This window comes from Ammospiza nelsoni, chromosome 2, assembly GCF_027579445.1.
Source record: "Ammospiza nelsoni isolate bAmmNel1 chromosome 2, bAmmNel1.pri, whole genome shotgun sequence".
In the NCBI taxonomy this organism is placed as follows: domain Eukaryota; kingdom Metazoa; phylum Chordata; class Aves; order Passeriformes; family Passerellidae; genus Ammospiza; species Ammospiza nelsoni.
This window is the reverse complement of record NC_080634.1, coordinates 104,678,916-104,703,283: the sequence shown is the minus strand read 5'-3', so window position 1 is coordinate 104,703,283 and position 24,368 is coordinate 104,678,916. Positions and strand designations below refer to the sequence as shown.

Sequence of the window (24,368 nt, the reverse complement as noted above, 5' to 3'; positions counted from 1 at the left end):
CTAACCTCTCAGATTTGCTGACACAGTTCTTGTAATGCTGTATTAGCTGCATATGGAATTACAAATCTGTGAGCTCTAAAACTCAGCTCAGACACTTTCCTTTTCTTAACGACTCATAGAATATTTAATTGACTTGATTTTTCATTTGTTTCCCAGTGCAATCCTGTAGTTACAGTGGTACCACCAAGGAGGTGATATTCTGTGATAGGTGAGCAAATTTAGGAGGAGGACTAGAATACCTTTAAATAGCTTTAGATTAGAAGTGTCCTTAACCACAAAGAGCTGCTCTAACTTAAGTGTGCAGAACGTAGAATATAGTCTTTCTTTCTTAAAAAATAAAGCAGACAATATTTTTTTTTTAAGATAAAATGTGGCTTTATGATTTTCAGGACTTCTATTTCTACAGGTGCACATAGGTCAGTGATCCACATTGCATCTCTGACAGCTTTTTTAATATGTAAAGCTATTACACTATTTTAAAAATATTTTGTCTGTATGTGTAGTTTCAGTTTCATGTTGTAAATCACAGCACCTTTAAAGCTTGTGGAATGATGCTGTCTCTTACTGACTCAGGGTCTACTCAGGATTCATAACAAGCACAGGTTTGTTTTTCTTGGTGAGAATATGCCCATTATTGCAAGTCATCTGCTTTTGAGGAAATTAAGTATTGATGACTTGAGTTTGCATTTGAATGCCTGAATAACTAGCCTGATCCTTTGGTCTGCACTCCCAGCCATGCATATTAATATCAACTGGAGGAGAATGAATACAGTTATGGCAGCCAAATTTTGGACACCAGTATGTTGAAAGAACTGGCCATCATAAGGAGATGCCATTTACTAGGTGTTCTGGGAAGTATTTGTGACAATCGTCATTAAGTGCTTTAATTTAGATGCTCCAGACTGGCTGTGGAGAAAGGTCTTTTTTTTTTTCCACTGCTCTTGACAGAGTTTATGGTCACTTGTTCAGGTGTTTAAATAGGTGATATGAATTTTCCATCCCAAATTTCTTTGTTTTATATTCTGTATCCAGAATTATTTGAACTTTCCATGAGACAAGGGATGCTAGCATTTAACAACCATGCTGTTATTTTAAAGAAACTTGTATAATGCAAATTTTGCTTTGTAATTTCATTTTGATTGTCAGTGTGGCATTCTCTATGTCAATATGTATTTCTGGCCTGGAAGCTGAAATTTGTCAGATGTCTTGCCACATGTAGCCCTGAGCCTGTGGTTGTCTCTTCACATTCTGTACCGTGTAATCAGTGTTGTACTTGTGTTCCACAGCAGCAAAGGCTATATTTACAGTCATTTCTGGTATAGCCAACACAGGTAAATAGTTAAAGCCAAAGTGGAATCACCTAAATGGACTGGTCTGTGGGGTTTTGAAGACTATCCATTGTCGCTCCGTTATAGACAAAATCATGTGCAGCGCTCGGCTCTCGCTTCTCATGCAGAAGTGCTGTCAGCATAGTGCATTCTGAAGTCTGAATTTTTCACTGATTTGTGGGGTGATGTTTTCTTGTACTGAGTTAAAATGGGAATTGGAAATTTAATTTTCATTTAAATAAGTAGTATACACTATATTCCACAAACTGTTGTGATAGACAGATAACAGATCTTATATGTATGTAAATACTGTCTTGAGAAACACATAATCTGCATGAAAAGTGTTGGAGAGGTGTTCAGATTTTTCATATCCTTATTGGTACCATTTTACCTGCTTTGTTTTTCAGTTAACACAATCCTAGTCTGTAACATAATAATCATGTCCTGTGGTCAGCTGAGTGGGACAGGAATAGGCAGAAGCTTTACTTTGTTGAATTCAGTACCTCCATGCACTACTGTGTGCTCTCTGCAGCTCTTGATTTCCTTGTAAAGGTGTAGAGTTTAACTTCTTTGAATGGTTCTGTTGCTTTTCTTAGGACATGGGCAGTTCTTATCTTGTTATTGTTTTGTTTGTTGTAGTGTAGGCAATATTTCTTGCCCCAGCTGTAACATAAAGTAGATGTGAGCAGATTGACACATTTAAAGGTGTGTCTGTTGTCTTTGAATTGGTTGTGGTCTGTCACACTGACTGTAGTTGTTTGTCATTTGAAATGCTAAACTTAAAGTCACATTGAAACATAGACGGAGGTGGGCGTTTAATTATTTCTGCACATCAAAAATACTAACTTTGGGTGTTGACTGATCTTGGCAGGTGGCAGATCTACCAGCTTTCAGAGCCTACTCAAGATACTGGTTTGGAATTGTGGTTTTTTTTCTGTGGGGAGATGTTTTGTTTTGAATTTGAGGCTTTTTTTGTTTGGGTTCTTTTTTCCACCAGATATATAATTCATAGCCGTATTCCAATAGTGAAACTTTTAAGCACTTTTTTAGGCCAGAGTGGATTCATATAATTGGTTTTTTTCAATCTTGGTGATGTTCAAGAGGGGAACAATTTAATCAGTAAAACTGGGAAAAGTTAGAATCCCTTCAGGGAGCATTTGAGTTTGGGCGAAGTGGTTGATACCACCGTTGCTGTGCTATATGCTTGCATACATGATACTGTGCTACTTATTCTACTTATTCTCCCCTTATTCCCTGAAATAAGATTAAATGCCTCACCCCCCTGGAAGTAGAGGGGAGAAAAAAATCCTGTGTAGCAGATGGGAAAATGAGGCTCAACAGCTTAGTGACCCCATCTAGCATCATTCACTGAGTCTCTTCTAGAATTACATGAACTCTGATTTTTTGGGACCTACTCCAGTGCCTTGACCACAAAGTTACTGCTGGTTTATTCCTATCAGTGAGAGTTACCATATGTTTGCTTTGATGCAAGAAACCTCTGTGGTGTGCTTAATGCTCCACTTAAGTATTTTTGGAGGAAATAATTTATTTATTTATTTATTTATTTATTAAGTGAAGCCATTCAATTTGGTGTGAGTATGTGTCTTTAAAATACTTTATTATGGTCTGGGTATGTTTCCTGACAGTTTCTAAGTTTAAATTAAAATAAATGTTAAAAGAATATTTAAATAACTTAATCCAAGTGTTAATTTATTGAAACATGCTTAGCTATATGTAGATGATGTGAAGAAATGGTATTTTGTGATTTTAAATGTCCAATGATACATAGCTTTGAAAAATAAAACTCTCTTTGTCGTGCATATTCAAAAGGTAGTGGTTTTAGGATGTAAATATTATCTTAATTATTTCTTGCATAACATGTTTATCAAAATTAGTTACTGTTAGAACTTAGACTTACTTGTGAAAAAATTATTTTAACTTCATGGGGATTCTTTCTCCTTCTGTCTTCCTGTAGCTGACTTTTGTTACATAGTCAGAACTATACTTCAGAAATCCTGAATTTTAGGAAATAGTGAAGTTGTTCCACAACTTATTCTCTATTCTTAGCAAAATGTGTCAAAATAGTAAATTATAAAGTAAGTGTAAAAAAAGTGTAGATTTCACCCTTTGAATTTATTATGAATTCTGATAAACTGGCTGACTTCCGAAAGCCAGTGTGTGCAGCACAGGGGAGTGCAGGGCAGGGCCTTGCCGTGCCTGCTGCCTGTCCCTGCTCACAGGGAAGGGCCTGGCTCATCCTCCCTGAGTGCATCCAGTCCTTGGCAGAGCCCAGGAGGGCACAGGGCATTTCTGGGGGCCTGGCACTGCAGGAGGCAGGGAAGGAGAGCTGCACCTGCCTCCTCATGCAGATGCAGGCTTGGTATATGATTTGGACACTCTCAGGTGCCAGAGTCACTCTTAAGATGTGTTCAAGCAGAAGGAATTTCTTCTATTGTCAACTGTGCAGCAGTAGTTGGATAGATTAAGGTGGGTGATTTCTAATAATGTGTATGTTTCTTCTTCCTCTTTGGAGCACATGAACAGGGATGGGGTGCTGTGGGGTTTTGGCTTTGTTTTTTACTAAGGCTGCTGAATTGATCTGTTAAGTGTAATAATTTACTACCCATCCACTTGTTTAGGTAGAGAACTGAGCCTTTCTCTTCGCTGTCTTTTTCTCATTTTCTTGGGTTTTTGGTTGATTGGTTGGGGTTTTTTTGTGAACGCATGACCACACATGATTTGGAGCTGGTTTTAGCTACACAGACTGCTTGTCCAAGACAAAGATTTTATAACAGTATATGTACAGCATCTTGAGTAATGTTGTCGCACATGTTTGACTTCAAGTTAATTCAGAGACTAACTCTTGCTGAGAGCTGCAAACTTTTTTACTATTCTTTTCTAATGTTCCTTGGCACAGTGCTGGAGAAATGCCAGGGAAGGAAAGCATTGCAGTGCAGGAAAGGGGTGACTGCTTTACTGTATTGTTCAGCTATACTCTTGAGTCATACTAGATGGGAAGAAGGTGGCAAAGCAGATAGGGTTTACAAAATCACATAAAGTTGCCCAAGTATCCTAACTTAAAGAAGTTTGGCTTTGTACCTAAATGATTTGCAAGTTAATGGCTTTTATCTCAGTTTGTCTGTGGAGAGGCAAGTTTCAACATCCTGTTGTTTCTCTTAATACTTAGCACATGAAGAAGCCAGTCACCTTAGACAATAAAATGGAAAATAAATTCTGTGGAATTCATGGAACATAAGTTAACAAAGTTTTATATTTAAAAATGCTTATGGGATATTTTTTTAATAAGGAGTTTTTGATACTTGCATGTATTATTTCTAACAGCACATACAAAATGTTTTGGATAAGTGCTATAAGAGAACAGCTAGAGAAGTCTAAGATGGTGGCTCACTTCTGCTATTTACATCTAGTAAATTTTAATCAGGTCAGGATTTAGGTAAGTGCTTTGGATCTGTGTGGCTTCACAGCTCAGAAGTTAGGGCATAAGTCATTAATTCAGATCCTATTAAAGCCTTATATTTTATTTAGGCACTGGAATAGATTGTGAAAACTCCTGAAGATTTAAGGGCTTAGACATAAATGTCTTGTGAGCAGCATTGTAGGAATAGCTGATCATGCTTTGGTACATGGAGATAGATCAGCTGACCTCTTAAGGTCCTTTTAGTTTATTTTCAACTATTTTTTGCAGACCAGCAAATTTTTTCTCGAGGTAGTTCATTGCTGCTTAGAATAGCAGTTTTGAGTGTGCAGAGTTTGAAAGGTTTTTACTAAATGTGGTTCCACACAGTGCCTTGTGGCACAGGTTTGTTATGAGTGTTTCAGTGGGAATGCTGCATTTTGTGCTGCTTTGAAACAAGCCAGAAGCATTGTCACAGCTTTCCTCTATCCAAGGAACTCAGTTCTTGGGCTTTGTCAGTTGAGAGTCCCTTGAAAACACAGAGGGAAAGAGCTCAGATCTATATATACCCAGTGTTTTCATGACTAAATAATACTGAAAGTTGTCATGTGTTTAAATAACTCCAGTTGTTGGGTAGATCTGGAAGTTTTCATAGTTGAAAACTAGGAGTTACCTGAGAGAGCCTTCATCACCTATGTTACTCATTGGCATGTTAAAACTTCCAAATAACAATTTGTAAGGGTCTGATTCAGACATCTTATCTCTTTTGCTTGTGTCCTCAAAGCATCATTCTGCACTGATACACAGTTTAATTCTTGATTTAACTCTTGTTAAGTCTTGATTAATTGCTAAGTCTAGGAATATAACATTTTTTGTTTTTACTGAGTTTTGTGGTTCTGCTACAAGGCACCAATTACATGGAAAAGCCAGTAGTTGCCAAGTCTACTGAAATCTGTTAATAGTATAAGGACTGCTTACTAATTTATATACTCAAGTCTAGTATTAATAATTAGGAAATGTTGAGTTTAATGGCAGAAGAATTATTCCAAAAGATGCAATTGGTATCAGTTTCATAAAGAGTTTTTAAGTAGCTGACAAACATAATTGAAGAAAAAAGTTAAAATATTTAGCAGAAAGAATACTTAAATATCCCAAAATAGTCCAACAATAGTCTAAATGCAAAGGAGAGATATTGTAGAGGTGGTAGGAGGTGTCGAATATCAAAGAAGGTCTGGGGACAAACTTAATGCCCTTCAGAAAAAAAATCCTTTTTGACTGTAGAAAAGAACAAAGATTAACAGAATGTTAGAATGGAAATGCTAAACTAAATCTAAAAACTCAAGTGTATACTGTCTATCATATTATTGATGAAACTAAGGGGAAAATGCAAAAAATGAATACAATAGGAAACGTGGTGATTTGCTCACTTAAAATTTCAATTGGTATGGTTTGGATACATGTGAAAAACACTGCACTGTGAATGATGGTTACCTGACATTATTATTAAAATAAGATATCCTGCCCCAGATTGCTAAGTCCTAATTGTATTTTTGGATGCTAGGTGCTGTGTTGTACATAAAAAATTGCCTATTTGGATCCAGCACTAATCAGAAAGGTAGATGTGAAAAGCATTAGGTTTATTGTGCAGGTGAGTTTTACCAGACTTCTGAGACAAATTGGATCTCTTGCAGTAAATGCTGGAACTAATTGAAAACAAAAAAAAAAGTGGCATTACAACTTGCAGGTCCATATGTAACTGTAGCGTGTAAAGTGCAGGATATTCAGTGCTTCAAAGGAAGTGGTTAATTGATTGTAGGGAGATTGGGCTGCATTTCTTGGTGTACTTCTTTGTTACAAAGGGTTTGGTATGACTGTGTGTTCTTGATGACAGTACCTTAGCATGTGACACTGCTTGTGACCACATTGTCCCTGCAGTGTGCTTTTTATGGGTGTGCATTGCTGGTCCAGATATGAAATAATTTGAATTTTAAAAAAGCTTGCTTTAAGCTGTCTTTCTGCCAGGAAATTCCTAAGAGTTCTTACATTCTGAGAGCTCAGTGGGTTGAAACCTGTAATTTTTGATTGCTAGAAATATTGATGATTGATTGACTTTTGTGTCACATGTTCTGTCAGATCATTTGGGGGACATTCATGTACTAGCTGCCTGATAAAGATTCCCTGGTGTCTGCCTGCTTTATACCTAGTAGAGAACCTGTAAGAACTCTTTGTGTTCTTGACCATTTGATTTCAGGAAAACTGCTGGAGCCCAGCTGTGTTTAGGTATTGATTTCTACTAATTTAGTGAGATATGGCAACAGGTTTAAAAGCTTTGAGGAAACAAATTTTGTAACTTAATTAACATGACTTTTTCCACTGGAAAACAGAATAGGAAGTTGAATCAGAGTGGATTGGAAGACCGTTTTGTAGGTTGCCTATGTAAGGGATGTAGACCCTCCTTTCCCTGGCAGAAATTGCTTGGTCATGTGTTCAGGTGGAAGTAGAAATTTTCTGTGGACCTTTTCTGTTATTTTTCTTGTACTTCTCTTGTGTTGCCATCTGAAATATGTTTTACTCTTGAAACCAGAGTACTGGAAATAGCCAGATCTTGGATCAATTCTGCTAACTTAGTTGTCCTGCTATGAGAGGAGAGCACCTGAAGAATAATCAGGGTCTAGAGTCTCTGTCCTTTGAATTAAACTAATCTGAGAATGTGAAAGATATATTATTCAGCCTTCTCTTAGTCTGTGTTCTTCAGACTATTGGATCTGCTCCCAGCCTGTTATGTCACTGAGGCAGGCCCTTGGTGCTGGTTAAATACTAGAGGGAGTCTACACCCAGCAAAACAAAACATGTTTCATTTTCTCACCTCTTAAGTGTGCTGCTGACCTCCTCACTCCACACTGGTTTCAATAGTGCCATTTCCAACAGGAACCTTTGGGCTTTCCATTTGAACTCCTAAGAAAGGCTGTGCACTTTGTAGCCTTTTTGAATACACAGCTGTTTTCCATTCAATGGTGTATACCAGCAAACCATAAATCATATATACATATTCTTCTTTACCTTACATGGTTCAGACTGTTCTGAGAAAAACTGGTTCTACCATCCAGTGATTCCCTTGGCATAATCATTGCTTGGGTAGACCTGTTTGAAAAGATCTTGCTAAGCCAGTGCTCTGGCTCAGACAGGACTGCATGGTGCTCATGCTGATTCCTTGAGTTTGTTCCTAGTTCCACTGAGTGTGTTTTGCTTGAGTTCAGCTGAAAAGTAACTGTGAGGAGTGCAGGATCAAACAGGAAGACCAGATTGTGCAAAACAGTTTATTTGTTTTGCAGAAGTTTGCTGTGGTTTTTCTGGTTGACTGCTGAGAAAGTCAGTGAGGTTGAAGATTAGAGCCTTTTTAAAAACAGAGGTTGATCTTGCCTTTTTGTCTTTGAAGGGAAGCTTGTCTGAAGTTTCTGAGGGTGCATTTCACTTCCAACTGATTTCAGTTGTCTTAAAGTAGTAAATGTGAGAACTTACTGTGTTGTGAATTCTTTTTTAACCTGCAGTTAATGTACATTTCTATTTAGCAGAATGACTATTGTAGCAGGAATCACTATTTCTGAAAATCTGCATGTGGAGTGGAGTCAGTGTAGAGCACATGGTTTTGATATACAAATTGCCCTATTTTAGGCCTCAGTGTTTAGCCATTGTTGCTGTTAGGACATTACAGACTCCTCCTTTTCAGCTAAAGTCAATTATTTTATTTGTTCCACTGATTTTTTTTTAATTTTTTTTTTTTTTCTGATTGCAAGGTTGAAAGAAGCTATGTTGTGGCGTGAACAGAATGTAGAGGTATATAGCTAAAATACTGATGTTAATTTATGTCATAAATTTGAGAAAAGGGGAAGTATGTGACTTGTGGCCTTGATGGTAATGATATATGTGTACTCAATATACAGCTTGTCCCTGTAAACAAGCTTTATTAAAAACACTCATTTCTGTTACTTAGTTAAGCTGGTATTTTTCTGGTCTTCTGTTTGATAATATTAACTTTTAATGTATCTTAAAGAAGGATAGTACAATACAATATTCACTGCCTGTACACTATAAGTAAAAGATGTTACAGTGTGGGGAATGTGGGCTTTTTGGAGAATCATCAAATTACCCTTTGCTGTACAGATAAAAGCTTGTATTAACTGCCCTTAACTGAGACAGCTTTTAAAGATTATATTCACTGCTGTAGTTATGTATAGCACATGCCACTGATTTCTTACTAGAAAGAAATCTTTCCATCATGGAAAGATGATTTCCAGAGTCATGTCAGAAATCTCTAGTGTCTTCCTGAAGCCAGGAAAGATGAGTAAATAGCTCTGCTACCATGTGCCAGATGTCTGCACTAGGAAGACAATCAGAAAACCCTGCCTTCTTCCCCTCCCCACCACCTAAACAAAACAACCAAAAACAACAACCAAAAAAAAAGAAAAAACAAACCCATAAAAACCCAAAACCCCCAAAAAAACCAAAAACACCAAAAAAGCCCCTAAAAAAACCCTGAAGAAACACCCCTTCAAAAATCCCAACCCACCTGTGTCATATTTGAGAAATCCATGATTCCTATAATTTAACTTTTTCTAGCTGCATCTTCCAGGTTAAAAAAAAAAAGAAAAAAGAAATTTAAAAAATGATCAGTTGCTAGAGAGCTGGTAATCGTCTGATTGAACATTCAGTGTGCTTGCAATATTTGAAAATTAAAATTTGTAAGAGGTAATTTGCAGTATTTGAAAATTAAAACATTTAAGTGGTTAATCTGTCACATATGAAAGACTCTCCTCTAGCCATATGCAAGCTAGAAGATTCTATCAATCAGAAGTTACAGAAGATGTTAGGAAAGTTCTGAAGAATTGTGCTGAAAAACTGAGTAATGGGAAGGAAGGTGTGAAATGAAACTAAAATCTGAATTTCTGAACAGCTTTTATTAACTTTCTGACATCTAAAAGGTAACTATCTATACATGTATGTAACTTTTAAGTAAGTTAGGATTTGAAAAAATTGATTAATTAGACTTTGGATTCTCTAGGGAAACAATGCACAAATGAGCTCAAATTCTGTCTCCAATGGTATTGGAAAATGGTAACCATTTTTAATAGTTTTTCATTTGTTTCTAAAATGATTCTGAATCACTGTTAAAATTTAGGAGCAAACTAAGAATTAATGCCTGAGGCGATGCCCTGTACCCTAACTTAGGAAATACATACTTTTACTTACAACTTCCTATTGGCCATGCTTGTTGTGCAAGCAAAGTCATTCAAATTCTTTCAGGGAAGAATATCTCTTAGAAATTCTCCAAGTATAGTATCACTGTCAAGCAAAAGAAAGCTTTTGTTGACCAACAAGTTAAAGTGTTTTTTGGGGGGGGGGGTTGTTTTTTTTTTTTTTTAATTTTTATGGCTAAATTTCAAAGACTTTTTCTGTATTGCTTGTTAGAATAGCCCTTGGGAAGGTACAGAAAGTGGAAAATGCTGTAAAATTAGAATTGCATTCAAATTTTTTTTAAGTCTATACTGTAGTTAAATATTTTTCTTTAAGGTGGAATAAGGACTGACTTGCTGTGTAAGGTCATGCTCTTAGAAGGAGCCCCTTTATCTGTTTATTTTGTGTGGCTTTTTGCCATTCAGTCTTCATCAGGTTTAACTGTTTTGCAGAAATTGGAGTAATGGAAAATAATGTCTACCTGTGTAGTAGTGAGGCTTCAGATGCCAGGTGGTTTTATGTATTTCTTACTGTGACTTCATCCAGGTTGACAATACACAAGGATCAAAGCAAGAGTGGCATTACATGCCAGCAACAGGGAATTTTCCCTTTTTACTGTTTACTTTCAATTACTTTTCATTTTTTCAATTTCAATGTTTACTTTCAATTACCTGCTTTTGTAGAATATGGAGAAGAGAGTACAGTAACATGCTGTGAAAGCCTATTTCAAATATATTTATTTCTGTACTTGGATTCAGTATTTATTTTCACTTTGTGTCTTTTTTACAGAATGGACAGCAAATTGTGGATGAACCTATGGGAGAAGATGATATCAACCAACAGACTGTAAGTGAAAGATGGCTGTAATAAAAACTGTACAATTTTGGAGCATGCTGACATCTCTTAATTCATCATGGCAGTTTGCCACTAGTGTTTTGTTGTTTGAGATTACTGGACATGGGGTGCGCTCTCAGATCTTAATGTTTTTGAGAGAGGTTTTTTTCTCACTGACTCAGGTCTAGTTTGGTATCCTACTGTTCTCAAAATTCATTCCTCAGCTTTTAATAGTGTTTCAGGGAAGGTCGAGTGTGAGGAACAGCTGTGAAAGTCTAGTTTCCATTGTGCTTGTTATTTAAAGGCATTCATCAAAGGAGTTCTTAACCTGGGCTTCTCAGAAATCGAGATTGTTACTAAAGAGGGGATCAATGAACCTTCCTGGCTATGATCATTTTTAAGGTTCCTTGCCTTCATGTCAGACTTGCAGTTTACAAAATTTCGTAATGTGAAGGTACCAAGTTCAGTTTTCTTGTTGCAATGCCTGTGAATTTTGTCAAACGTGAAGTTTAACTGTGCTTTCATGTTAGAGAGTACTAGCTGAATCTTAGGTCTGGTGATAAATGGCTTTGCCAGTAAAAACAATTTTTGAAACTCCATACTTGGTTGGACTTCAGGGTTTATATGCTGCTATTGCATATTGGGCAGACTTCAGGCTGTGAGTAATGGTCCAAGCTGTTTCCCATTCCACCTGTGCTGCTTGACAGGCAGGAGGTAGAGGAGTGGTATCAGCCTGAGAAGAAGAGGAGGGTGGAGAAAAAGGTGGTTTTAGCTTCATCTTTGTTTCTCACTATCCTGGCAACAGGTGAAATCAATTTTCCCTAAATAGATATTCTTTGGCCCATGGTGGTAACTGGTGTGTGCTGTCCCTGTACTCAAGGCAGGGCATGAGCTTTTCTCCTACATGTCCTGCTGAGGAGGGGGATTGAGAAAGTGGCTGGGTGGGTGTCTGGCAGTCAGCTAATGTTTATCCCTCAAAATTATCAAACTTCTCTTTTAATATTTGATAACTACAGAATGCTTGCAAATGTTTCCCTGTATTTCCTTTGGAAATTTCCAAACTGCTGCTTTTTTTGTGAGCAATTGATTTTAATACAGTATAACCATCAAGAAGTTGAAACATTAATCTGATATTCTTTCTGTCATGCTTGAGTTGCTTGGTTAAGATTGTTTCAGCTTTTTAATGTCTCATACCAGTATTTTAGGAGTATATTTTGCATTTATTTCTAGACTGTGGTGAATAAAAGGTTGCCAGTTGTGATGTAAATTACTCTAGGGGTTTTTAAACAACATGTTACTTCAGCTGAGTCAGTTATAGCTGGAAGTTAACCAGTGCTGTCAGTCAGGTGTTAAAATACTACTTGAGCTGCGATGTGAGAATTTGTCAGTCCTTCATAATCTGTTTTGATACAAGATGCAGACAATTCTAAATTACCATTGAAACTCATTTATGTTGTGCTGTTTAACTTAAATGCACTTAAATGGACTTGGGGCACTTACATAGTTGCTAACAATTTATGAAATTTCTCAGCTGTAACTGAGGACAGTAGAATGCCTCGGGTGTACTGGCAAATCAGATCAGAATGTAGGTGTGTAAAATATGAAAGTTGAGGACAGAAGTTGCCATACTTCTATGGAGATAGAAGGTGAAAGCTTGAAATCTGTATCCTTTTGCTGTTGTAAGTGATTGGATAGAATGTTGATAATGCAAATAAGATAGGAAGTTTACAATAAATATTAAAACTTAACACAGTTCTGTGTACGTAGGAACTTTCTCTGGTATTCTGTGTATCAAAAGATAAATTGTTTCATTAGATCCATGTTCTTTTGGTCAAAAGTAAAGTTAATTAACAGGAAAGCCTGAGTTACATGGCTGTGATTCAAATTTGGTGATTGTTTTAGGAAAATCAGGAGCTATAAAGATAGCCATTTCTAAGGAATCCAAGATGCTCTGTGGTTCAAAGTCTTGCTTCTTTTAAAAGTCAACTCATTCAGTACTCTGGTTTTATTGCAACAAAAGTGTGCTGATTATAGCTGACTTTATAGCTTGTTGCCAACAATTTTTTATCTGTATCTCATAAATGACCTGGGACCAGCAGGAAATGAATGTAAGAGCAGCTGGCTGAAGCTTAACCCGATCTGAAAACTTAAGTGAACATTACTGAAAGGGGAAGCTATTTAAAGCTTTTTATTTGCTACCTTTCTCACTCTCGTGCTGTCTGCCATTGCTTTTTGTACCTCTGTGTCCATAGAGATTAACTGAGCAAATTAATTGTTTGGAGCTGTTGTAATCATGCTGCATGCTTTATTGCTAGTTAAAGCTAACCAGAAACTGCAGCTTCGTTTAACAGGTGGCTTCCCATTTTATGTGTATGTGAAGAGTGTATCATGTCTGTGCTGTGTTCTTCATGTTCTGTTTTCTGGGTTCTGTGTAACTGAATGAACACTTAGTACAACTGATGCATTACCACTGCATTCCACTAGCTTAAGCCTACTTATTAAGCATATGAAAAATATTAGGTTCCAAGATTTTGTAAAAATTTTTATTTTCACTAGAAGTGAGATTTTCATTTGTAAGTTGCAGGAAGATTTCTTTTTGGTAACCTGCAAGGATTAAAGGGGTTTTTTTCCCAGTACAGGCAGAAGTGGAAGCTGTTCAATCTCAAACCTGGGATGAGCCTCTCTTCAATGCAGGTGGTGGGGTTGTATTACTACCCTTAACTTCTTGCTTTGGCCCTGCTTTTAAACAAGCAGAATTAAGGCACACATAGAATTAAAACTAAACCAAAACAAATCATATTGAAATATGCAGATCAAGGGGATAAAATAAATCTCAGTAGCTGTCATCCTCTTACTAAAAATATGCAACTAAAGTAACAATGACTAGTCAGTGGGTAGTCAAAGGTAGAGTAATAAATGCTTGCAAAGAGAAGTCAGTAGTTTAAAAAGTCTTTTTCACTTATGTTTTCCTGCTAGAATTTAAGTAACACATCTGTTTGTAGTCAGGAGAGATGAAAATTAAGATCATTGTCTTCCTACTTGGTGTTTTTTATTGAAAGAGTTTATAAGAAAAGCATGATTTTAAAAAAGGCTTCAGTATACATTGGAAAAATAATTTGAAGCATGTGGACAATACAATCTCTTTGTTGAAGTATTGCATTTGATTGGCTGGTGCTGAGATTCTGTATTTTACATGTATGAATACCATACAATTTACAATTTAAATCTGTAAAGCACTGGGGTGGGGACGTCAAGATAAGGAGAGGGAGCTCATTCACCAGTTACAGCCATGGGCAAAACAGCCCCCGTCACTCAAGCAGTAATTCTAAATCCAGGGTAATCTGGGGTAATCTCATTTGTTGTGTCTTCATCTGTGAAAATAATGTCGGATGAGAACATTATTCAGGAAAATTCAGGAAAAAAGCATAACTAAACTGAACGATTTTTAGGTTTTAAAACATTTCAGAGAGGCTTTAGCTGATTTTCAGTTTAGTCTCAATTTTTAGTATTCTGTACTGGTGAGAGCTCAGTGTTTCAGAAACTTTTGGTTGTCTTTTGGCAAGTTGAAGCACTGTTTCAGGACTGCTCTAAACATCTGTTGGATATTCCTGCTCAGGTGATCAGTAACAGTTTCCATGTTTAAGAACAGTCATATCTGTTAGCATGACAATAAAGGCATTTCTGATTTTGTTGTTTTACTTTTTCTGATACAATCTTCACATTCCAATTTTCTGTGTGTGCATGTTTGTCAGTTTTTTGGTTAAAATTCTTGGCTCTGTGGTAGAGGCTTTAAGACATAGCTATAATTTCTTAAACATTAGGGAAATGTTTGGATTCACAGGTGTTCAAATCCATAATCCAAGTTTTGGATTTCTCATTATTTACAGACTGATACTTAATTTTAGCTGAAATAGCTACTTGTGTAGCTACTTGTAGCTTGGATTGCAAATATTAAACTTGTACTTGAAAGTATTCTGTGATTCCTACATTACTTTTAGTGTATTCTACTAAATATACTTAGATATATGTACTCATGTGCATAGTTTTATTTTACAATCAAATAACTTGATTCTGGAACAAATAAGGGTTTTTTTAGGCAAACAATTTACATCTCTAAAAATTAAATCCAGTCATTTCCTTCTCAATGACCAGACTGTGCTTTGTAAAAGGCTGAATACTTTTTGTTTTTTGTCTAATGTAATAAAATTAGAAATTCATTATCTTCCAAAGCACTCTACTCTGCTGAAATTTGCATGAATTTTGTTAGCGACTTTGTGACATGGTGCATCTTACCTTTTTGAGAATGAACTTGCAGGTCCTCATGTAAGAAGTTACAGCATCCTTGTAAACAGTGCAGACCATTGTTCTGAGATGTTAATTCTTAGATATCAAACTAATATATAAAGAAGGCAAGCCCTGCAATACTTTTTTCCCCTAAGATGTCATCAGGTGTTGAGGAAAGATTACAGCAAAAATTTCCTTAATGTGTTCTACTGGATTTTCTGAGTGACTTATTTTGCATTTGGTGTCTTAGTTGCAGGATATGTTCTGGATCTTGGTTAGAAAATTTAAATAATTTGAGAGTGTAAGCAATGTTCAAAGTCAAGCTGCTTACTTGTTACATGGAGAGAAAACAGATGGTAGCCCTGCAAAGCCTGTAAACTGACAGATGGAAGCTGCCACACCCCCTGTTTAATAGAATATTTCTGCTTTGGCTATACAAATGTATTTATTATGAAGAAAAGTATATTATTCTGCTTCTGAAAACTCAAAAAATTAGCTCTCTGTTCCTCAACTGTTGACCTTTGTCAAACAAGGGCTTTTTATTCCATATGTGTACTGCTTCTTTGGTTTTTTGCAAATAATTGAAAGCAATCCATACTACAGAGCCTTGCTTTTCTAGCACTGTAAAGACTTAATTTGCATTGTTACACTTCTCAAACTGAGGGTATAGGAGATAGAATATAAATGGAGTCCTTCAGATAAACTGACAATATTTCAGCATTCAGTACAACTCATGGATTCCCAAATGTTCTCTATTGCTTTGAGAGTTCCTCAGCAGTTTTCATTTCTCCTGCTCTCTGTAGTGTATGTGAGCTCTGTTCTCTTGAAAGTCTAGACAGCATTTCTCTTAATTTTTGTAAATTCAGATCATCCAATTTAAACAATGAGGAGGGGATGGGGGGAGATGAACTCACTTTGTTTCTGTACTGGAGGAGAAGGAAATGCATTGTGCAAGTGGAGTTCTGCAATTGATGGGACTCTGACTGACAGGCTCACCACATTCCCTTTGTTTTGGAGACACTTGTGTCTCCTGATAAACAAGTATAATATAATCCTTATCAAAGATTTTAAATTGGGGAAGCAACTTGCTGGAGCAATTTCTTCTTTTTATCAGAGACTTCCCTGTTGGGGACTGCTGCCCTCTAACCTGTCTCCTTCGTATATGAGGGAATATTTAAAAGGGCAAGCTCTCTTCTGAGACATGCTCAAAGTGAGCTGTGTAGTTTGTATCTTAATGTTTCTGGTTGGCTGCTGGTGCTCTTTGGGAACCATGCAGGCTGTGTTCTCCCAGAGCGCAAGAAATTTCTTCCACCTGCCAGACTCATGCCAGTTATAGGAGAGCTATTGTTGTGCAGTAACCCCAGTGACCCCTGAGCACTGTGCTTTGTACTTCTCTGGGAGGTCACATAAAAGGTTTTGGAGAGCAGTAGTCAGTAATTGTACAAATGTTTCAGTTGAAATGCCTTATTCCCATCACCCTTAGCAGATACAGCATATCTGCAGCAAAATACACTCTTACCTTTACAGACACAAGAGAAAAAAATTATTATTTACCCACAGTATCTTTTCATCTTTAAGGAATATTGTAGTTAGAGCTGCTCTTACCATTTACTCTCCATTTCTGCCTTTAGCTCTTTCTGGTACAACAGGGTTTAATTTAGTGACTTGAAGATTCCTGGTCACTCTGCTTTTAGTGTAATTGCATCTGTTCTTTACAAGGTAATGGCAGAGAGCTTGAATGGTCTCCCATTTATTTATTTAAATTACTTTTAAGTTTTCCAAGAGCAAAATTAAATTCTTGGGGTATTTCAGTTTTGAAGGAAAAAGTAGCTACAAGTTTGAATGAATTGAAGAGAAGAAAGCTTCAAGTAATTTTATGCTATTAATAAAACATTTTAAATCCTTATGTTGCAGTAAGCTTCTTGTGTTCAAGAAGCTTTGTTCATCTTGAAACTAATGTTTAATAATTCTTTATGTTGTATTACTGCTGCTGTAGGAAGAACTGCTTCCCAAAAGGCTGCACCACACTGGACTGTAAATAGCACATTGGCATTGAGGACTTCAGAGCCCTCAGTTGAGTTACAAAGTCCTCCTTTGTGTAGTAGCAGTTCCTGAAGGCCTGTGTTTATTATCATAGTAATTGTGTATATTCAGTACACAGAGTTTGAAAGATTGTCCCTGCAGATGTGACACAAATAAAGACCCAGAGGAGTACAAGAGAACACTAAAAGGGCGCAATTTTGCTTCTGGGATATGGCTAAAGTCAGGTCTTTATTTCACCTCTCCATTTTGACAAGAGGATCTTGGCTCATGGTGAGGAGATGTGTAATCCCAATTTAAAGGAAATGCTAGAAACTGATACTGTAGGGAGCCAGGATGTGGGCTAGAGATAGCAATGTGGTCTGTCACTTAAATTACTGGCTTTGTCTTCTGAAGAGGAATTAAAATATAACAAAAAATGAAGTAATCCAGATATTTGTTAGAACCCAGTGAAGGGAAGCTGTGTGCAGGGTGGATTTGTTTTCATGTCTTGTGCAAGCAGGACTAGAGTATTTTGCTGTATGTTTCCTTTGATACACAGTCACTAAACAGAATCACCTGGATATGTTTGTAGCTGAATACTTGTATATGCCTTTGACTAAAGGTTTTTACTTGCCTTTGTTTATTTATTACTTGAAAAACAATCTTGTTCCGCCAAAGGAGCATGTACTTTGCAATTCCTTGTTTTAACAAGTATCAAAAAGGCTAAACATAGTGTCAATTTTCAGGAAAATAGCTCCCGTAGTAAATCTAGAGAGATCAAATTAAAAACTTCTTCTCTTACTCTTCACAGTAAATAGATTGAATTCTAATTCCTAAAACATTTGAAGTGTCTGGGGCTTTTTAAACATTGAAGGAAAGCTTAGGAATATTTTTTACTTCAAGAATTTCACTTTCTACAGAGCAATACAACATTGGTGCATAAGTCAGACATTTGAGCTGGGCAATCCAATTTAAATATTTCTGCAGTTTGCCTTGGCCTAGAACATCTGTGTAGCATTTTCTATGTGCAGGATTTCAAAGGATTCAGTACAAGGTCATTTTGGTCCTCCCACTAAGTTGTAGTAAATAAAAACAACCTGTAGGCATTCTCTGCATTGAAGTCTATAAGATAATGATATGTGAGATCTTATAACATTTTGTAAAGTTAAATTCTTAAAAATATAGTAATAGGACCTATAGGACTTAAAATACTTGCTATTGTGCTTAATCGGTAAAACGTTGTGTAGTAGTGTGATTTCTGAAAGAGATGCTGATCTCTGGTGTTCTTTTCTGGGAACCAGGAATCAGTAACATCTGCAACAGCCTGTTGCTATCAGGCAATCTGCTTAAGTTTCCTGTGCTGATCTATGTAAGTATCAGCAGCACGAGTACCACTGCTGCCCAGTCTTTCTTTATTATTATTTTCTTTCACAGCTCTGTATATGTGTGTGTGTGAAATCCATGTCTTTTTTTTAATTTCTTTTCTTTTTGACCTTTTTTTCCCCCTTCTCTCTCCCCACCCCCCAGCTGTGTCTGACTTGCCTGACAGGAAATTTTCTAATTGCCGGAACAGCTGGTCACAGCAAAAACGCCAGGGTTGGTCTTCCCTGCTAGACTTCTGATCACTCAGTCAGAAAATCCAAACATCATGGTTCCTTAGTCATGTTTAAGTTTCTGCCTCTGCGTGTTCGCTCTGTTCGGGTGAGCTTAGTTTATTATTTAAGAGAATAACGGGGAAAGTTTTACTTTTGTTTAACTTGGGATTTCAGAGCAGTTTTAGTCTTTCGCTGCTTAGGGATCAGTGTTGTTTGGATACGAAGTGTTTTGTATTTCCTTTAAAAAAAGTCTCTGGTATGTTTGTATCTTGTAGAAGTTTCTAAGGTACCTGCTGATAAAATTTAGCCTTATTAGGAAATTATTTACATACCGGTAACAATGTAAAACTTCTATTTTAGGGGGAGGTGGGGGTTGTTAATTGTGAGCTTAGCTGCATGTTTTCTCACTGAGAGTCAAGTTTTATTAAAAGCCTTTGTATTTTTAATATTAGTGGTAATTTTAACTAATTTTAATAGTTTCATCTTAATGTAGTGCTTTGAACTGTAAAATATGGCTCTGTGTGGTGATAGTTAAAATAACTCGGGCATATTCGTATCTTAAATTTACTTCTGAAATGGTGTGAAGAGTAGTGATACTTGCATAACAGGGTTAGGGTTATTTCAAATGATAAATTAGTCATAGGACATGTTTTATTTGTGTGATTTGTCTTGTTGGGCATATATTTAAGCATTAAAAAGTTTGGTTTATGTTGAGAAAAATTACTAGTGGAGTATTGTATTGTGCCAAGCACTGTTTCAGAACTATTTAACATTACATGTAAACATTCTATCATTGGAAGTCAAATCTGTTTTCACATTTATCCTTTTGTAGGTCTGCAAATACTTTTCAGTGAGGGGGTAAAAAACCCAAAACCTCATGACCTTCTTGTGTAATGACTTAAGTGAGGGTCTGTTAACTTGTAAGCAGTAGACACCTACTAGCCCATGTACTGGTTTAAACAATTTGTATTAGTTTTTGCAATGCATATTAAAAAATGAAATGGAATTTTCTTGCCACAAGTGAAACACCAAAACAAGATATGAATGTAAAACAATAGAACATGGATTGCATTATAATCAAGAGATTTTTAACGTAAATCTTATAAAATATATACTTATCAACTCATGGTCCTGAATTGCAGTTCTTTTCCACAGGCAACGTGAAAGGTATTCCTCAGAAATTTGTTTAAATAATGACATTGTTTTATCTACTTACAGCAGCCTGGTTAGGTTGTCTTCAACATTCTGTTGATTGTAAAGTGCTAGCTATTGCAGACCAAACTATGGGTTTTCAACCCATATAGAGTTCAATATATATTTAGGAAATGATGATAATAAAACAGGATTCATAGTTTTCATAGATTAGTGCTGAGTATGCTCAGGGATTATTTTTCCTTCTAAATAGTTTGGGGCTTTTTAACTTTAATTAGTTTTTAATTGCAATTCTCTGTTAGTGCTTACCAAGTAGGAAAAAAATTTATATCAGTGTTACTGGGAAAAGAAAGTTCCACCCAATGAGTATTTTTTTCCAATGCTGACGAGCTCATTTCAGTTCATGAGATAATTTTGTGCTTGATCAAAAGAGAACTGCATTGCAAAACTGCTTTTGGTGACATTGAGCTTTTAAAATGCTTAAAGGAATTCCTCAGCTTACCTGCCAAACAACCTACTGCTCACAGATCCTTTGGGGAGGAAGGGGCAGTGTCCTACTCCTGTCCTGTCCTTTTGTGTTTTCATTCTAAGGAAAGAAAGCATTTTCAGAATGACACTCCCAGCCTGGTGAACCACATTTGTCCATAGGGCCTTACCTGTCCTCTGGCTTGTTTCTCTGGGACAGCCTTCATTCTTCAAAGTCCTGTCTGGCTTCTTCAGTACAACCAAAAGAATGAGTGGAGTTCTGTCTCAGTAACCAGGTCTACAGTCTTCATTTTGTGAGTTGTCAATATGAAACAAATACAGATATAGTCATCCTTCTAGATCTCAAAATTGTTGCAGAAGAAGCCAAAAATGAAAAAGATTAGAAAGAGGCTAAGGAATAAATACATTAATACAATTTTTTCTTTGTTATCTCTACAAATTATTTTCCTCTAAAAGACTTAACAATTTAAGAATTTAAAAAAAAAAAGCCAGACCTTGAAACTAAACATTTACAAATAAAGTTTTCTTTAAGAAATCTTGTTTACTATCAGGTAAAACAATAGATACTGTCTGCAACAAATGATATGCTGTTAGTTGAAATTGTAGGTTTTTCCATCTCTTAAAAAGAAGCAAAGAATAAATTGTGAAAGCCTTGGTTTCTGACTTCAGATGTCCACATTTAGAACTTCTGCTCTACTCTTGTTTTTCTTTGGTAGTAGTGTAAAACACACAGCATACACAGAATATCCTTAGATCAGCTTGACTTAATTTTATGCATGGTACTGCTTTGCTTCTTGTTGTATTGGAATAATTGCTACTTCAGAAGGAGGGTTTTTAGAACAATTGTTTGTGTATGAGCAGATAAGTAGTGGCTACTTCTATAAGTGACTCAAATTGAATATTAGTCACAGTTATAAGGAATGGATTTTAGTCCATGATTTAGCTCACTAACACTGCTTACCAAAGTGGTGGGAGATTGTGAAGTACTTGTTGCAATGTGAGTTTTATTTTTAGGATAGTTTTGAATTTGAGGGTAGGAGTATAAAAAGTATAGAATATATGAATGTATATAAAATGTGTATAACGTATTTAAAAACATCTAGACTGGTGAATTCTTCACATTTTTAATTCCCATTTTTATCTTAATGAAGATTTCTATAAGCTCTGTTAGAAGAGGTAAAAGTAATTGGTTTTCAGTTTGTTGTTCTTTATTATTTATAAAAGTATAACTCAAAAGGAGGGTCTAATTTCTGCAGATAATGCTTAAAATTTATCCTATGTTCATAACAAGTTGGGAAAGTAAAAATGCATCTAGGAGACTTCCTGACTCAAGGGAGGGGAGGAAAAGGAAGTTCTGTATATGAGCTGGGGAACTGTGCCAACATTGAGTCATCCTTTTAAAATCACTTGATATCCAATAAGCTTACTGTCCTTACAGGACATAACTGCTTTATGTAGCTTCAGCACCAAGGTTTAATATCATAGTCAGTACTTCAGAAAGAGTTTATTTGATTGTGGGGATCAACATTATGATGCCTGTGACAGACAAACACAGCCATGTGCAGCAGAGCTCTTAGCAGTACAGTGAAGGCTAACAAAGTAGTAAAAGGCAACCTATAGCCATTGTTGGAGCAGTGGTAATAAATTGCTGGGGAATCCATTTTTCTGTTTTCAGCCTTATCTTTGCTGGTACTAAATGTACATGTGCTTCAGGAAAGTGCATTTGTCTAAAGGAAGCAAAACATTCCTGAAAAGAGATTAAGAGGGGTGAAAGCAAAGCTGCTACTTCCGTAATGAAAATGGAAAAATCTATGTTGCTACATAATCAATACTAACAAATGAAAAATTATAAAAGCAGTATCTTGGCTGCTGCACATTTGGATTGCTTTTTTTGATAATTGTATGGTCAACAGCATACCCCGATTTTAGGACTGATACACTGATTTAAGTCTTATCTTGAAAAATAGCTGAGGTTTAAGGGAGGTGTTTGCCAATATTGGCAAAATGGTTTTGACTTAATTGTTATGATCAAAGCTATCAAAAAGGATTTCTTTTTTCTTATTCTGATTCCTGACCATAGAAGTTGAAGATCCAGAACTGTGATGCTTCCTAATGGTGATTCTGGCTGTTTCTAATGTGTAAATTATCCCCATATAAAATAGATTTTAAAATACTGTAGTATGTGATTTTAAACAGAACATATTCATTAAATAGTTCTCTAAAGAGTTTCTGATGGATCCACCAACATTTTTTAATGTTTTCATAGGGTCTATTTAAAAGAAATATTAAAGTCCCAATATTGCTACAGTTGAGTGCTAAATGATGTATTTAGAACAAAATCTTGCACAGTTTGGGGGAGTGACTTGGCTTTGTCAGGCAGTGGCTCTTGGAGGGGCTCTCAGTGCCCACTGAACACAGCCCCGTGGCTGGTCCCTCAGCAGCTGTGGTCACTGCAGGTCGAGGCAGGAGGATTGTGGCTGGAATTGTGGGCGTTGTTGCTCTATGTGCAGCAGAAATCAGTGATGCAGAGGCTTCCATAATAACATGAACTATCAAGTAGTAAAAATAAAAAGTCGGTGAAGACTTTACAAGAACACGAGCTAGAAAATCACTTTACAGTGAAAAATATGAAAAAATCTTTAAGAAGCAAATTAAATCATAACTAAGACTTATGTCTGTATGTAACTGTATGTCAAAGATTGTTCTGTTTCGTACCTTTACTCTGTAAGGCAGTACAGAATTAACAGGTAAAGGTGAAACCTGGGTAATGCTGGAACCAGGATTATCAGTATTTAAATTAATTTCTCCAGTAGTTGCTTAAGATGGCTCAGCTATTATCAAGGTTTTAATTATTTATTGAGATTAAATTTGTTAATCTTCTTATCTGATGTTGATGTTAAGTCAAAGCCTTAGCCTCATTTTTACAGATTTTGGTCAGCATGTCAACAATGTTTGATGTCTGGGAAGAGCTTTTATGATTACTGAACCCATCCAAGGATTTTTTTGCTTGTGTCAGATTTCCTTCCCACTGGGTTTTTATGAACTTGAGTATGTATAGCACATCTACCCTAGTGATGTGTGCTTGTTATTGGAAAATGGCAGTTTATTTAAAAGTCCTGCTGATAGTCAAGTTTTTTTGCAGTTCTAAAAGCAAAGATATGACAGAAGGGTTTCTTTCTGTCCAAAAATTGTGTTGTAAAATTTAGAGATTTTATCTAAAATGAGTGTGAGGTTAATAGTTTGTTCTTGTTCATTTCTTATGTCCTTTATTTCATAACTTCCATCTCTATTAGCTGCAGAAGGGGTTGATCTGTGGCCTTTTACTTTTTTCAACCATGAAACCTTTTTTTCTGATGTTACAGGTTTGGTGCTGTTTCTTGCTATATTTTGTAAAGCCAAGAAGTGTGTAGAGGGGAAGCTTTTTGATCAGTATTTAGTCATCTGCCAGCTGAAATTTACTGCACTTTTGAGGAAATTTTCACCTTCATCTGGGTAATGCTCATTTCATGGGAAAGTGAACTTGCAGCCGGCCTTGTTTTGCACTCAGTCCTTGTGGGTCCCTCCTTGTAACAGCGTGCGGATGTTGTGTGTTATCTTCAATATCCCCTTCCTGATGCAAAGGACTCAGGATGGTCATTCATCACATGTCTCATGCAATAATGACTTCAGGATTTTCTTAATCAACCTTTTATAAAGAGCACTTTCTCAGAAATCTGTTCCTGAATTTGTTCCAGGTAGAACTTGGGTGTGGTGAAGAAGTCATTTATTTTCTTTAGCCTTTAGCTGCTGTTACTCCTTTTATGTCATCAGATAAGAACATCCATTTTCCACAATAACAGGCCTCAGAATAATTCAAAAAGTAATGCGAATCCTTTCAAAGTGTTCAACATGTTAAAAATAAATAGAATGTTCTTTCAAAAAGCCTTAATCTACAGGTACTTGTGGCATGTACTGCACATACCTATCTTTGCTCTTGGTATGGTAAAAAAATTAAACCTGCCAGGTTTTTTGTTATTCTTT

General features: G+C 36.3%; 1 protein-coding gene across 3 annotated transcripts in view; it reads left to right on the top strand.

The window, feature by feature from the left end:
- RPS6KA3 (ribosomal protein S6 kinase A3) overlaps window positions 1–24,368 on the top strand; it is a 73,823-nt gene that overhangs the window by 2,355 nt on the left and 47,100 nt on the right. For all 3 annotated transcript variants that reach the window (XM_059467116.1, XM_059467115.1, XM_059467117.1), the window contains exon 2: window positions 10,765–10,821. In XM_059467116.1, the coding sequence (XP_059323099.1) occupies window positions 10,765–10,821 (57 nt within the window). The remainder of the gene's footprint in view (window positions 1–10,764; window positions 10,822–24,368) is intronic.